Genomic DNA, 14,061 nt, shown 5'->3' with positions numbered 1-14,061 from the left:
TGCAAGTGGCCAACCTGGGTTCAGTCCCTGGCATCCCATATGGTCCCCTGAGCCCACTAGAAATGATACCTGAGTGCAGAGCCGGGAGTAACCCCTGAGCAATAGCATATGTGCCCCTCTCCCCCGAAAAAATAAGAACCGATTTTCAAATAGATCTGAGTTTCTGCCCATGTATATTTGATCTGTGTCGCTATTTTATATGCCTACAAAGATAAGGATCATGTAAAAGTTTCTCAGGCAAACAGGATCACAAATAGAAAAAGCTTAAGAAGCTCTGCTCTAAACTACAGCCAGTATAAGTAAGAAACATTGTGATCATGGCCCAGATAGACCCATTCCAAGCCCCACCGTTAAGATGGAAGAATCAAGGCAAATCAGTAGTGGTACCTGATTACAAACCAACCATGCAACTCCACTCTGTGCTTGTCACCAGGCAACACCACCTCTCCTAAAACCAGGAGGCAAAGTACCCTTCTGGTATCCCTCTTCTGAAAACAAAGACACTCTAATCTGGTTATTAAAATGGCTACATACTTACTGTGGGTTTAAATTTATACAACAACAACAAAAAAATTTTTCACTGTGGGAAGGAAACAGATTATTTTGTATCAAAAAAACTCAAACAATGTACATTCCCTTTTAGGTCTTTAGTTCTAAACATAGAACTTATCTGGGGATATCAGGCATGTGCAGAAAGGTTTATTTTTGTAAGGGTTACTTCCTGCAGCCTGCTTCCAATAGCAAATAGCTTAAAACAGTTTACATGTCTGAATAATCTAATAAGTTAAGGGACAGCACACAAAGAAATGACAGTCATTAAAAATGGTTATGAGTTAAAATGTTTCTAAAGAGGCCAGGGAGGACTGGGGACACTGCTTGGATGCCCTGCACTTGTCTTGCAAGAGTAGTGAAGCCCTGGGCGCCATGCCCAGCACTGCCAAAAAAATTAATAATAAGGAGTCAGGGAAATAGATCAAAGGGCTGGAGCACACGCCTGGCAGACAGTGTCTGGGGCTCAGTCACTGAAGTGCATGGTCTACCAAGCACCACCGATGGAGCCCTGCCAGCCCCCCAGCACCGTTCTAGAGGACCCTCCAAGGAAAATGTTTTAGGGCACAGCACATATTTTGCATACCAGAGATCTAGGTTCACTCCCCAGCACTGCTGGACCCCAGCAGAGACAGGGCAGCCCCTGTGCACCATTATTAGCTGTGGCACCAGCGATAGCACAGAGGGTAGGGCGTTTGCCTTGCACGCGGCCGTCCCGGCCAACCAGGGTTCAATTCCTCCGCCCCTCTTGGAGAGCCCAGCAAGCTATGGAGAGCATCTCGCCTGCACGGCAAAGCCTGGCAAGCTACTCGTGACGTATTCAATATGCCAAAAACAGTAATAACAAGTCTCACGATGGAGACGTTCCTGGGCCCGCTCGAGCAAATCGATGAACAACGGGAGGACAGTGTTACAGTGCTACCCCCAACCACCAGAAAGAAACAAGAAAAGTAGTACAGAAGCGAGCAAAAATGCGTAGTGCATATGTTTTTGTTCTGTTTTGGACCACATCCAGCAGCTCAGGGAACCACGTGGAGTAGCAGTGATCGAAACTCAGGTTGGCCACGTGCAAGGCAAACGCCCAGCCCTCTGTACTAACATGTGCTGTATTGTCATGCCAGCCCCCAGCACAGCGCATATGAAAAAAGAAATTCTATACCAACATAGGATGATTTTTGTTGTTGTTGTTCTGTTTTGTTTGTTTTGTTTTGATTCCATATCTGGCAATGCTGGGGGCTTCCTCCTGGCTCTGCACTCAGGAATCACTCCTGAAGGGCTCAGAAGACCATACGGGATGCCGGGGATTAAATATTAAATGTGGGTTGGCCCCATGCAAGGCATATGCCTCACCCCTTTACTATCTCTCCAACCCCCTAGAATGATTATTTCTGAGTAGCAATATTAAGATGGTTAATTTTCTTTTTCCTTTTTTTTTTTCTTCTTGGGTCATACCCAGCAATGCTCAGGGGTTACTTCTGGCTCTGCACTCAGGAATTACTTCTGGTGATGCTTGGGGGACCATAATGGAATGCCAGGATTTGAACCCAGGTCAGCTGCGTACATGCCAAACGCCCAACCCACTGTACTATGGCTTTGGTCCCAACGTGGTTTATTTTCTTGCTGGTGCTTCTACAATGACTATCTTTTGTTTTAATCTGTTTCTTTCATTAAAGGTTTTTTTTTTGGGGGGGTGGCAAAGAGGTAATATAGGAGTATAGGAGATCAGGAGATCAGGCATCTGTCTTGCATTTGGCTGTGACCATGAACCTGGTTCTAATCCCAGCGTCCATAGGGTCCCCTGAACACTGCCAGAGGTCACTCCAGAGCACAGAGCTAGTGTGGCAGGAACGTGGTGGTGTCAGGGACCTTTGTGGGCCCGGAGCATTCCAGCTGAGAGATCCTGCCAAAAGCCTCCAGGCAGGCCATCATCAGGAGATGCCCCTTCCCTCGCTCTTATTTGTTTCTCTTATCAGGACTCTCTCACCATCTCCTGCCCTCTAGCCAGTCCTCCCCAGCTATCCACCTCAGGCCTTTAACTTTGTACACTCTGCCTTTGTTCTGGGCCCCGGCCAAAGAAGCACAGGAGCAGAAGGCTTGGGTCTGGCCAGAGTGAAACAATGTAGTTCTACAGCTCTGTGAGTGAGCCTTTGGTTTGTCCCTGCCCAGCTGGGTCATAATCCTCCGGCACCAGAAGCAGGGTATCAGCCAAACCGCCCCCCACACACAAATTATTTTTTAATTGAGCAAAGAACCAGGGCTGTGGCTCAAGAGTGAAGTGCAGGTGGGGCCGGGGAGCAAGTCTGCATTGCCCACAGGAGGCTCTCAGACAATCAGAACAAGACCAGTGAAAGGCCTGCCTCCCCCAGAGACCTAGCGTCCACACTCCCACAGGCTGGAAAACAGAGAAAAGGGGGGAAGGGAAGGGAAAAAGGAGAAGGGGAAAAATAGGGCAAAAGAGATAGTACAGCAGGCAGGGCATTCATGAGGCTGACCGGGATACGATCCCCAGCACCACAAATGGTCACCAAAACTGATGCCTGAGTAAAGCCAGGAGTAAGCCCTGAGCAGAGTCAGGTGTGGACCCAAGCTCTATTTTTTTCAGGGGGGAATGCTTTTTGGGTCACACCAGGCAATATTCAGGGGTCACTCCTGCTCTGCACTCAGGAATTATTCCTGGCGGTGCTCAGGATTCCGGGAATCGAACCAGGGTCGGCCGCGTGCAAGGCAAATGCCCTAGCCCCTGTACTATCTCTCCGGCCACAGCCCAAATCCTTTTTTTAAAAAAAAACAAGCAAGGGGCTGGAGCAATAGCACAGCGGGTAGGGCATTTGCCTTGCACATGGCCAACCCGGATTCAATTCCCAGCATCCCATATGGTCCCCTGAGCACCACCAGGAGTAATACGTGAGTGCAGAGCCAGGTGCAATTCCTGAGTGCAGAGTCAGGAGTAACCCCTGTGCATCGCCAGGTGTGACCCAAAAAGGGGGGAAAAGAAAAAAAGCAAAGCCTGCTTTTGTATGTATGCTGGTTCCTTCAACCAGGAGTGCAGGGACTGAACACAGGCCCTCAAACAGGAGGAACATGCACTCTGCTAAGCTACAGCCCTGCCCTGGGCAGTTTTTCAAAGAAAGAAAATCTATGGAGCCACCAGACTACCCAGAAGAGGCTGCTGAAGGGTGACAAACCAAATCCCAACTGATTTTGAAAAGACAGGCCAGCCGCTGCAGAACACCTCATCCTGACACGCAGGGGTACCTGCGGCAGGAGAACCAGGGAAGGAAGGAAGAGGGGCTCCCGGACACCTTTGTACCATTCAAATACTGAACCCTGCATTGTCGAGCCAAAAACCACAATAAAATTTAACTTCATTCAAAAGGTCAGTCCCCTCCATGAGCCCCAAGGCGTCCCCGCTATTGGGGCAAACAACAGGAGAGCAAAGATCAGGGACTAGCAGGGCAAGCTGCCCAACGGAGCCCAAGACTGCCCTCCACGGCGCCACACCACCACCCCAACCAGGCAGCGCTGCCTGACGAGGCCTGGAAGACGAGCTCTGGGTTGGACTCCAGGAACCAACTTCGTTTCCTTTCAACAAGACCCTACAAAACAGGGAGTAAGAAAGAGTCAGGTGGGCTTTCCCAAGGAGGCAGCACCTCTGCGGGAGGCCAAGGAGACCACCCAGCACAGGCCCCAAGCCAGAGCGCAGGACAGCGAGCGATTCTGCAAGCCTAGAACCCTAACAGCATCAACGTGCCCCACCTGTGTGTATCTGATGAGAGGTGGGAAAGCGCACAGATCCCAAACACCGCTGCAAGCTGGAGAAGTAACAGAGAGGAAGGGGTTTGCCTCATATATGGCCGGTTTGATACCCGCTACTGCCGACATCCCCAAGCACCACTGGAAGCAAGCCTTGAGTTTATTATCGGGTAGTACTGTAGCACTGTCCTCTCGCTGTTCATCGATTTGCTCGAGCAGGCACCAGTAATGTCTCCATTGTGAGACTTGTTGTTACTGTTTTTGGCATATCGAATACACCACGAGGAGTTTGTCAGGCTCTGCCGTCTTGGTAGCTTGCCCGGCTCTCTGAGAGGGACGGAGGCATCAAACCTGGGTAGGTCGCGTGCAAGGTAAACGCCCTACCCACTGTGCTATCGGGTATGGCCCCAAAACAAAACAAACAAAAACCAGAAACACACTCATGTTGTCAGTTAAAAGGGAATTCTCTGCACTGTCAAATTATTGACTAGTCATTTCAGAAGTGCCCTAGATGCATTCATAATTATCGTTTTTCAAGTATGTGGGAAAAGAACAACAAATCCAGATGACCAACCTGGTTAGATGGAGGAATGAATCCCTTACAGTCCCCGGGGTTCCATCAGGACTGATTCCTGAGTGCAAAACCAGGAGAAACCCCTAAGTATTGCTAGGTGTGAGCCCCACCCCATTCCCCTCCCCCCAAAAAAGAAAAGAGAAAAAAAAAACTGGGTCTCAATGACTCATCCTAAGGCCCTGCTCTTAACCACTGTCTCCAGTTAAAATGTAAACTGCCTTTTAAAATGATGTCACTGTTTCCTCCATTCTGCTTTCACGGATGAAGAAAGGAAGACTTGAGACAAGTAAACAGGTCTAAAGAGCACCTCGGAGACATGAGAAAACCGCGAGAACCTTCACAGTACACTGATGGCCTGAATCCCGGGTCATGATGTTTGAGGTGGCTATCTCCTGGCCCATCTCTTATCCTCTCCTTTCATACATGCCACTGGAAGGGCCAGGAGCGATAGCACCATGGGTAGGGCGTATGCCTGACCCGCGGCCCAGAGGGGTTCCATCCTCAGCACCCCATATACAGTCCCTGGACCCTGCCAGGAGTGTTCCCTGAGCTCATAGTCAGGAGTAAGCCCTGAGCACTACAAGGTGTGGCCCCAAAACAAAAAACAAATGAAAAAAACATTGGGGGAAAAAAAATTGGAAAAACATGGCTGGCCGAGAAGATCATTCCCTAAGCTTAAATTCCTGATTTCTTAGTTTGGCATCAACACTGTGCTTTGGGACCTTAAAATTATAAGCATGACTCCCAGAGGAAAACGTTTCCTTTATTAGGAATTGGCTTTGAAAATTCCACTCTAGGATGCTAAATATAACAAAATACCTTCTGAGTTTTAGAATAAACACATTCTCCGGATTATTTTGAAAGTAACAACTGTCTGCTTATTTATTCTTAATAAAGCAAGTCACCACAGCACTCAATCAACTATAACATCTTAGAATGGTAATTTTTTTGTGCTCTTCTGTGAATGCTTATCTTGCTTACTTTTCTGTTTCTTTGCTTCTTTATTTCCACTCTGGAGAAGAAATTATTTCTCTCTCCAATGTGTACTTCTCCCTTCCCCCCCCCATATCTTTCTAAATAAGTTTCAATAAAAACTGCCTTGCTTCACACACACACAAAAAAGAATCTTAATTTTTCTCCCCAGATCCTCTTATAAAATGATCTAATACTGTTTCCGAATTCTAAAGAATGAGAAATTTCACACTTTTTTAAAGACATTATTGTTTTATTACTTCTAATTTATCTTGTTCTAGCCCACGGTAAACAAATTCAAAGCTATAAATACTTCAGATTATGAAAAAAATCAAAAATTTTAAAGAATTCTACCAAATACAATTGTCAAAAGAGAGCATTTTACGATTCTTAAAACATGTTTTTTTAAAATCCCAAACAACTACAATTGAGGAAAACTCAGTGATGAGGTGAAGAGGTGATTAGCTTGTTCTAGGCTAATGGACAGAGTTAAATAGAATGCAACAGCTCCTGGGCTTTAGGGCAGCATTCCCCAGCCAGGGCCCTCTGAAGGCCCCCAGAACAGTCCAAGGGAGCCAGAGACAAAAATCTTCACTAACGGAGTGGTCACAGCACGAGGCTAGGGGACCTACTGGTCAGAGTGGGAGCACAGGAAGGAAACAAAGTCGGAAGGCAGCTGTGGTTGGAAAACGGGTGAGAAATACCGGGCTGGAGAGTAACATGTGCTTAATGGATGACCTCAAAAGCCCCAAGCCACAGATGAGTATATACGGTCTAAGTGCGGCCTGTAAGAAACTATGGCAGCCTCGGCTGGACAGCTCCTTATGTTGTCCCTGTCTGAAGCACAGAGGAGAAAGCATTTAAGGCAGCAACCACCTCTGGCACAACCAGAGAGCAAGCTTTGCACGCAGGAGGCCCCGGTTCGATTCCCGGCACCTCCGGGTCCCCTGAGTACAGAGTTCATAGCAGTCCCTAAGCATCACTAGATATGGCTCCAAAATCAAAATTTAAAAAGCAATGGGGGCTTCTTATTATCAGGTATGGTTGAAATGTATTCTTAATTAGGTGATTAAAGCATGTTAAAAATAAATAAATAAATAAATAAATAAATAAAGCAACAGGGGCTGGAAAAATAGTACAGTGGGTAAGGCAATTGCCTTACACGCAAACACCCGAGGTTAGATCCCTAGCACCCCACCTGGTACCCCGCTCCAGGGAAGCCCTGTCTGGAGTAACTCCTTGAGCACAGAGCCAGCAGTAGCAAGCCCTGAGCACCACAGGGTATAGACCAGAAAACAACAACAACAAAGATAATAATTAAAAGCAACAGAGGGGCTGGAGTGATAGCACAGCGGGTAGGGCGTTTGCCTTGCATGCGGCCGACCCAGGTTCGATTCCCAGCATCCCATACGGTCCCCTGAGCACCGCCAGGGGTAATTCCTGAGTGCAGAGCCAGGAATAACTCCTGTGCATTGCCGGGTGTGACCCAAAAAGCAAAAAAAAATAAAAAATAATAAATAAATAAATAAAAGCAACAGAGAATGTTTCCACGGAAGATGGATCCAAGGATTTTCAGTGGCGACGATGAGAAGTGACTCCCCTCAGCCCCCCGTAACTTGTTTTAACCAGTTAAATATATAAGGCTCATCAGACATATCATCTCTTTTTTTTCTCTCTTCTCACGCCTCCTAGAATTCTAAAGTCCCAGTATCTTCGCCCTCCAAAATGGCTACTACACAGCCTCCAAACCTCTGCTCACCAACACGTGTATAAAGTCTGGGCAGGATTCTCTTTATGTGAGGTTAAAATATTTAATAAAAAAAAAGATTAGAGGCGCGAGAAAGAGATTACCACAGGAAAGGCCCCTTGCCTTGCATGCAGCCAACCCGGTTCCATCCTGGCACCATGTGTGGTCCCCCAAGCCCCGTAATAAGTGATCCCTGAGAAGAGTCAGGAGTAAGCCCTAGGTACAGCAGCAGCCTGTGGTCCAAAACAAATAAAAACCAGGAAGATCAGACTTTAAAGTCTTCAAAGAACCTAGACCGTTCCAAAACTTGCATCCAGAAGCTCAAGAGCTAGTAAAGCAGGTAGGCACACAGAACAGGGTTTGATCCCCCACACCCCAAATGGCCCTCTGAGCACCCCCCCAGGAGTGATCTCTGGGCACAGAGCAAGGAGTAAACCCTGAGCACCACTGCGTGTTTCACCCCCCAAAAGAAAAAGACTTGCATCCAAAAGCTCTCAATTTTCTCAAAATACATACTAAAAATCAGTATGAGAGTTATGAGAGTCCTCCCTGGAGGTACCACTGTCAATAGCAAGAGCAAGAACAAAAAAAAAAAAAAAGCGGTTTCAAACCTCAATATCTCACCCAAATTATCTCTTCTAGCCTAACTGCTGTCACCCAATTCCCTTGCTTGCTTGCTAGCCTTCCTGGCGCCTCTCACGAAGTCTCATCCTCATTTCTCCAGACCCCAAACCCTGGCAAGGTGCGCCAAGGAGTGCTGCGTTTGGGGCCCCTGAGACTGGTCCTGGGCCCCGCCAGAGGGACACACAGGTAGGCGCTGGAAAGCCGCGCTTCCGATTCTCCAAAAGGGGCGAGCCATTCGGACGTGGTAAGTTGAAATGCTTGTGGGTCTCCGAGCTCCGTGTGCACCCTAGCAAAGCGCCAGTGGCCGGCGGGCACTGTCCGGGCTCCGGGTCCGGGCTTCCCTGGGCTCCCTGCAGTCCATCACGCACCACGCGATGCTCGGGTCAGTTCCCCCATCCCCAGCTCCAGACCGCGGGCAGCTGGGGGCGAGCCCCCCCCCCGCCCTACATCCCCCCTCTCTCCCTCCACCCCCAGGAACACAGCTGGCCCTTGCAACCCCATCCCTCACCCCGCCACCCGCTGCGTCCCCGCCAAAATGGCCCCGATTTTTTTTTTCCTTTTTCACCCCATCCATCCCTGCGCGCGCCCCGGAGGCGACTCTGCAACACCTGCTGCGGGGGGCAGGCCGGGTCCAGGCCTCCGGGGCCGCCGCGACGCAGGTGACCCTGCACCCGGGGGAGGGGGTGGGGGAGGCTCGCAGCCCCCCCGCCGAGGCCGGTTTATGACCCCGCGGCCCCCCCTCCCCGGATTAAAGTTGTGCCAAGGGAGCGGAAAGTGGAGGCGCGGGTCGGAAGCGGAGGGGGGGAGGAGGGGCGAGGGTCTGCAGGGCCGCCGAGTCTCCTCTGCTCCCAGGAGGGTCTTGGGGATGCCGGGGCGGGGGAGGGGGGGGCCCTGGAGGTGGACGCCGCGAGGCCGGCGGCCGTGCGCGACCCCCGGGGGTCGCCTCTCCGGAGCCAGCCCCCGACCTGCAACCTGCAGACCCCCGCCCCTGGCGCCCCCCACCCCGACGCCGCGCGCTCTCCGGGCCTCCCGGCGTCGCCCGCGGGCGGCGGCGACAAAGGGTCCGCGGGCGCGGGGACCCCCTGGAGCGCACGCCCCCCCGCCCAGCCCGCCCGTTCCCGGGTACCTTGTCCTCGGGCGGGGCGTCCGGGTCGCGCGCCCCCCTCTGCCTCAGCTCCGACATGCTGGAGACCCCGGCGCGGCGCCGACGCCGCTACGCGAGCGAGCTCGCAGCACCCACCGCGGCCGCCGCTGCAAGGCCCCTCCGCAGCCGCTCGGCCCCGCCCACCGCGCCGCCGCCCTTTCACCCGAGCCCGGCGCTGGGCGGCCGCCCAGGCCCGGCCGGCTCGCTCCTCCTCCTCCTCCCTCTTCTCCTCCCCCTCCTCCGCCTCCTCCTCCTCCTCCTCCTCCCGGGAGGGCCCACGGAGCCTGAGCGCATGCGCAGCGCCGCCAGCGCGCCCAGGAGCCGCACCGACCGCGCTGCGCCGCTAGGGGGCGGGGCGGGGCGGCGGGGGCGGGGCGCAGCCGGCCCGCGGGACGCCCATTGGACGGGAGCCGGAGGCGGCGGGAAAAGGCGTAGCGTTTCCGAGTCGGAGAAAAAGCCGGATCCGGTGGGCAAGGCCGCCTGCTGGTGCTGGGGCGCTGGGTCCTAGAGACCACGGGTTCTTCCCGCCACCTAGACGTGGGTTCTGGGAGTGCCCTGCCAGACCTTGTCTTGGTGACCACTCACTCCATCGCACCCTGATGTTTGAGTCAAGGCAAGGTCGGCGGTGCCTCCTGGTGTCTGAGGAGGGTGCGAGGCAAGAAGGGAAGCCCCGGCTGCAGTCTGCATGCCTTTGCCAACGTGGCTCAATTTCGGGGGGCGCACAGGGGGGAACATCCGGCGATGCTTGGGGCTTAACACCCGGCGGTGCTCGGGGAACCCTATGGGATGCCGAGGATTGACACCTAGACGGCCGCGTGCAAGGCAAAGGCCCTGCCCGTGCTACTATCTCTCTTCCCCGCCCCCCGCCTCCCTCCGCCCGCCTTACTGTTGTTTATGCTGTGCTGAGGCTGGAAGCCAGTCTCCAGCATGTAAACCATGCCCTGACCCACATGCCAGGATTTTTTTTTTTTTTTTTGCTTTTTGGGTCACACCCAGCGATGCACAGGGGTTACTCCTGGCTCATGCACTCAGGAGTTACTCCTGGCGGTGCTTGGGGGACCCTACGGGATGCTGGAAATCTAACCCGGATCGGGCACGTGCAAGGCAAATGCCCTACCCGCTGTGCTATTGCTCCAGCCCAGCCAGGCCTTTAGGTTTTGTTTTGGGACCCCTCCTGCTGTGCTCAGGGCTTTCTGCAGGCTCTTCACTCAGGGCTCACTCCCTGACAGGTTGGGGGAACCCCTGAGGGTATGGGGATCTAACCCTGGTAGACGCTTTACCCGCTGTGTTATCTCTCAGCCCCCACTCCCCTTATTTCCCTTTTAATCCACCAAGTATGATTTTCTTCTCACCGATAAGAGCTTATGTGATTTTTTACATTTGTCTTTCGCACACACTTGTGACTGCGGGCTTGGAGGATGTTGGTTTTGGTATGGAGAACACAGCTGTTAGGTCATCTGGGGCTACTCCCCCTGGGTGTTTGGAGGTCACTTCTAGAAATACTCTGGGAACCCTGGGGTGCTGCTTGAATTGAACCTGGCCTGCATGCAAAGCATGCCCTGCATTCTGTTTTCCCTGCTGAATTTCCTAGCTTGACATGTCCTAAGAACTTGTGGGACAGATTGTAAGTTTCCCCTAAAGGAAAATGTTGAAGCCAAGTCTCAAGGTTTCCAAGTGCCCAGTAAGCCAGGGATGTACCTCAGTAGTAGAACATTTTTCTTGCGTGTGTGAGGCCCTGAGTTCAATCCCTGGCACTGCAAAAGTAACTTTTTGGTGATATTTAAATAATTATTATATACTTAAATAGGCTGGAGAGATAGCACAGCGGCTAAGGCTTAAATAATCATACAAATTATATATATACATTATATATAATTTGTAAAAATATATAACATATATCATTGTCATCCAGTTACTTGAGCGGGCACCAGTAACATCTCTATTCCTCCCAGCCTGAAATTTTAGCAGCCTCTCCTTACTTGTCTTTCCCAATGACTGGAGGCTCTTTCAGGGTCAGGGGAATGAGACCTGTCAGGGGAATGAGACCTGCTATCGTCACTGTTTTTGGCATATCGAATATGCCACGGGGAGTTTGTCAGGCTCTCTGCCCATGCAGGCAGGATACTCTTGGTAGCTTGCCGGGCTCTCTGAGAGGCATATATATATTATATGAAAAATATTATATATAATGCATAAATAATCATACAAATAATCATACAAATTATTTAAATAATTTTAAAATAAACTAGAACACTAGTCTGGTTTGTTTGGTAGAGGGTTTTTTTCTTAATTTTGTTTTGTTTTAGGGCTACAACTAGCAGTGTTTGGGGACTGCTTACAGATCCTTGCTCAGAGGAGTTTGTTTGGGTTTTTTTTTTTTTTTTTTTTTTTTTTTGCTTTTTGGGTCACACCTGGCAATGCACAGGGGTTACTACTGGCTCTGCGCTCAGGAATTACTCCTGGTGGTGCTCAGGGGACCATATGGGATGCTGGGAATCGAACCCGGGTTGGCCGTGTACAAGGCAAACGCCCTACCCGCTGTGCTATTGCTCCAGCCCCACTCAGAGGAGTTTTGAGCAAGTTCATGGGGGGGCCACACAGTGCTGGGGATCAATTTGGAGCTCCCACATGCTTTGCATTCTGTTCTTGAACCATCCCTCCAGCCCCAAACATACTGTAATTTAACCAGAAATTTCACACCTAAGTGTTGCAAATTTGCTTCCTTAAGCACTGCACAAGTACTTGGTGCACAAATACTTAGCGTTTTGTTTGAGAAGGGTTGGTTTGGACTTTCTTTGTTTTTATTTTGGGCCCACATCTGGCACACTCAGGGCTTATTCCTATCTTGGCTGTCTCTCCTGACAGACTCGGGGTACCATATGGGGTACCAGGAATCGAAATTGGATGAGCTGCATGCAGAACAAGCACCTGCCTTCTATATTGTCTCTCTGGCACTGGGTTTTGGGGTTTTGTTTGTTTTGTTTTGTTTTGTTTTAAAAAAAAAAAAGAACAGGGCTGGAGAGATAGCACAGCAGGTAGGGCGTTTGCCTTGCATGTGGCCGACCCGGGTTCGATTCCCAGCATCCCATATGGTCCCCTGAGCACTGCCAGGAGTAACTCCTGAGTGCAGAGCCAGAAGTAACCCCTGTGCATTGCCAGGTGTGACCCAAAAAGCAAAAAAGAAAAATAAAGAAAAATAAATTTAAAAAAGAACACTTGGTTTATAGCTTATTTAGGGAAAGCTTTGCTTTTGTCTTTTATTAAGATCAGCTTTTTATAGAACATGTTACAGAAAAAGTTTCATCAAGAAGACCAAAATCCATGTCATCATCACACTCCTCATATTCTCCCTGCTTCTACTTTCTCTGCATCTGGAACAGTGGGAATAGACAGGCAGGAGCACACCCTGCAGCTGTGACTCTGGGTGTTGATATTGGCCAGGGCCTTTGCAAACAAGCCAGGCCAGAGGCTTCCCATGCACCCTGATGACTTTAGTGAGACTATTGATTTATCCCCTGCACGGTCACCGCATCACCATGCAAGATGACAGCCTGGTAGATGCAGACTAGCTCAAAGACAGGGGCCACGTAAAGCTGAATACTACGTGTGGTGCTAAATCACCAGAAGACCTGAGGACCTCACTCCCAATGAATTAGTGGTATTCCAGGCTTACTCCTAGCTCTGTGCTCTGGGAGGTATCACTCCTGGTGGACTCAAGGGTACTGGAGAACTGGAGACCGAACCCAGGTAAGTCTTGTGCAATGTAAATGCCATTACCCCTTGTACTATAGCTCCAGCCCCTTGGGGCTTAATCTTGACTTTGCACCATTCTGGGATCACTCCTGGTGGGCTTAGGGGGCCATATGAGGTGCTAGAAAAAGCATCCGGGTCAGCGATGTGACTGGCAAACACCCTACCTGCTGTGCCCGATTTTCTTTTTCTTAAGAGGCTCTTTACTGGCATGAAAACAACTTGGGAAGACCATCTATCAGCACAAGTTAGAGAACAAGTCTGGGATAGCATAACAGCTCATACATATTCTAGTAGTTTTTCAGGAATCTCATGCATATTCATGATGTGGAAAGGTGAGAAATCACAGCCAATGAACAGAATGGAACAATAAACATATCACAGGTACAAAATAATCTCAGAAAAAGAGTTCAAGACAGTGTGTTCTTTAGAGGAGATGAGATTTTCTGTAGATCTAGGATGGCCCCACTACACATTCTCCACTGACTGGTACAGTGTGGGTGTGTGGCCTGGGGTCATTTTCAGTACAAAGATGTCCTTAAGGACCAGGGATAGAGCTTAATAGACTAGTTCAGGCTTTACATGCTGGAGGTATGGGTTGGATCCCCAGCAGGACATGGTCCCTAACACCACAGGGAAAAAATAACACACCAAACACCATCACCCCCACCCACCCGTTAAAAAAGGTGTTCTTGAGGCCTACTGCAGTGGGTAGGGCATTTGCCTTGCATGTAGCTGACCCAGCCATGTTTGAACCCTGGAACCCCATATGGTTCTATTAGCCCTGATATGTTTCCATGAGCCCTGAGTACCACTGGTTGTGACCCCCCACAAAAAAAATATGTTGTTAAACTTCTGCCTTTTTGGGGGAGGGGAGAAGGCCACACCTGGCAATACTCAGGAGTTACTCCTGGCTCTGCACTCAGGAATCACTCCTGGCAGTTGGGG

General features: G+C 50.4%; 1 protein-coding gene across 1 annotated transcript in view; it reads right to left on the bottom strand.

Annotated features, from left to right (window-relative positions):
- Positions 1-9,560, bottom strand: part of CDS2 (CDP-diacylglycerol synthase 2) — a 47,923-nt gene extending 38,363 nt beyond the window's left edge. Inside the window, exon 1 of the mRNA XM_056122143.1 lies at positions 9,346-9,560. Within this exon, the coding sequence (XP_055978118.1) occupies positions 9,346-9,402 (57 nt within the window). The 5' untranslated portion in view covers positions 9,403-9,560. The remainder of the gene's footprint in view (positions 1-9,345) is intronic.
- Between the last annotated feature and the right edge of the window lie 4,501 nt (positions 9,561-14,061).

This window comes from Sorex fumeus, unplaced genomic scaffold, assembly GCF_029834395.1.
Source record: "Sorex fumeus unplaced genomic scaffold, SorFum_2.1 ptg000044l, whole genome shotgun sequence".
NCBI lineage: Eukaryota > Metazoa > Chordata > Mammalia > Eulipotyphla > Soricidae > Sorex > Sorex fumeus.
The sequence above is the reverse complement of the archived record's forward strand: the minus strand, read 5'-3'. Positions and strand labels throughout refer to the sequence as shown.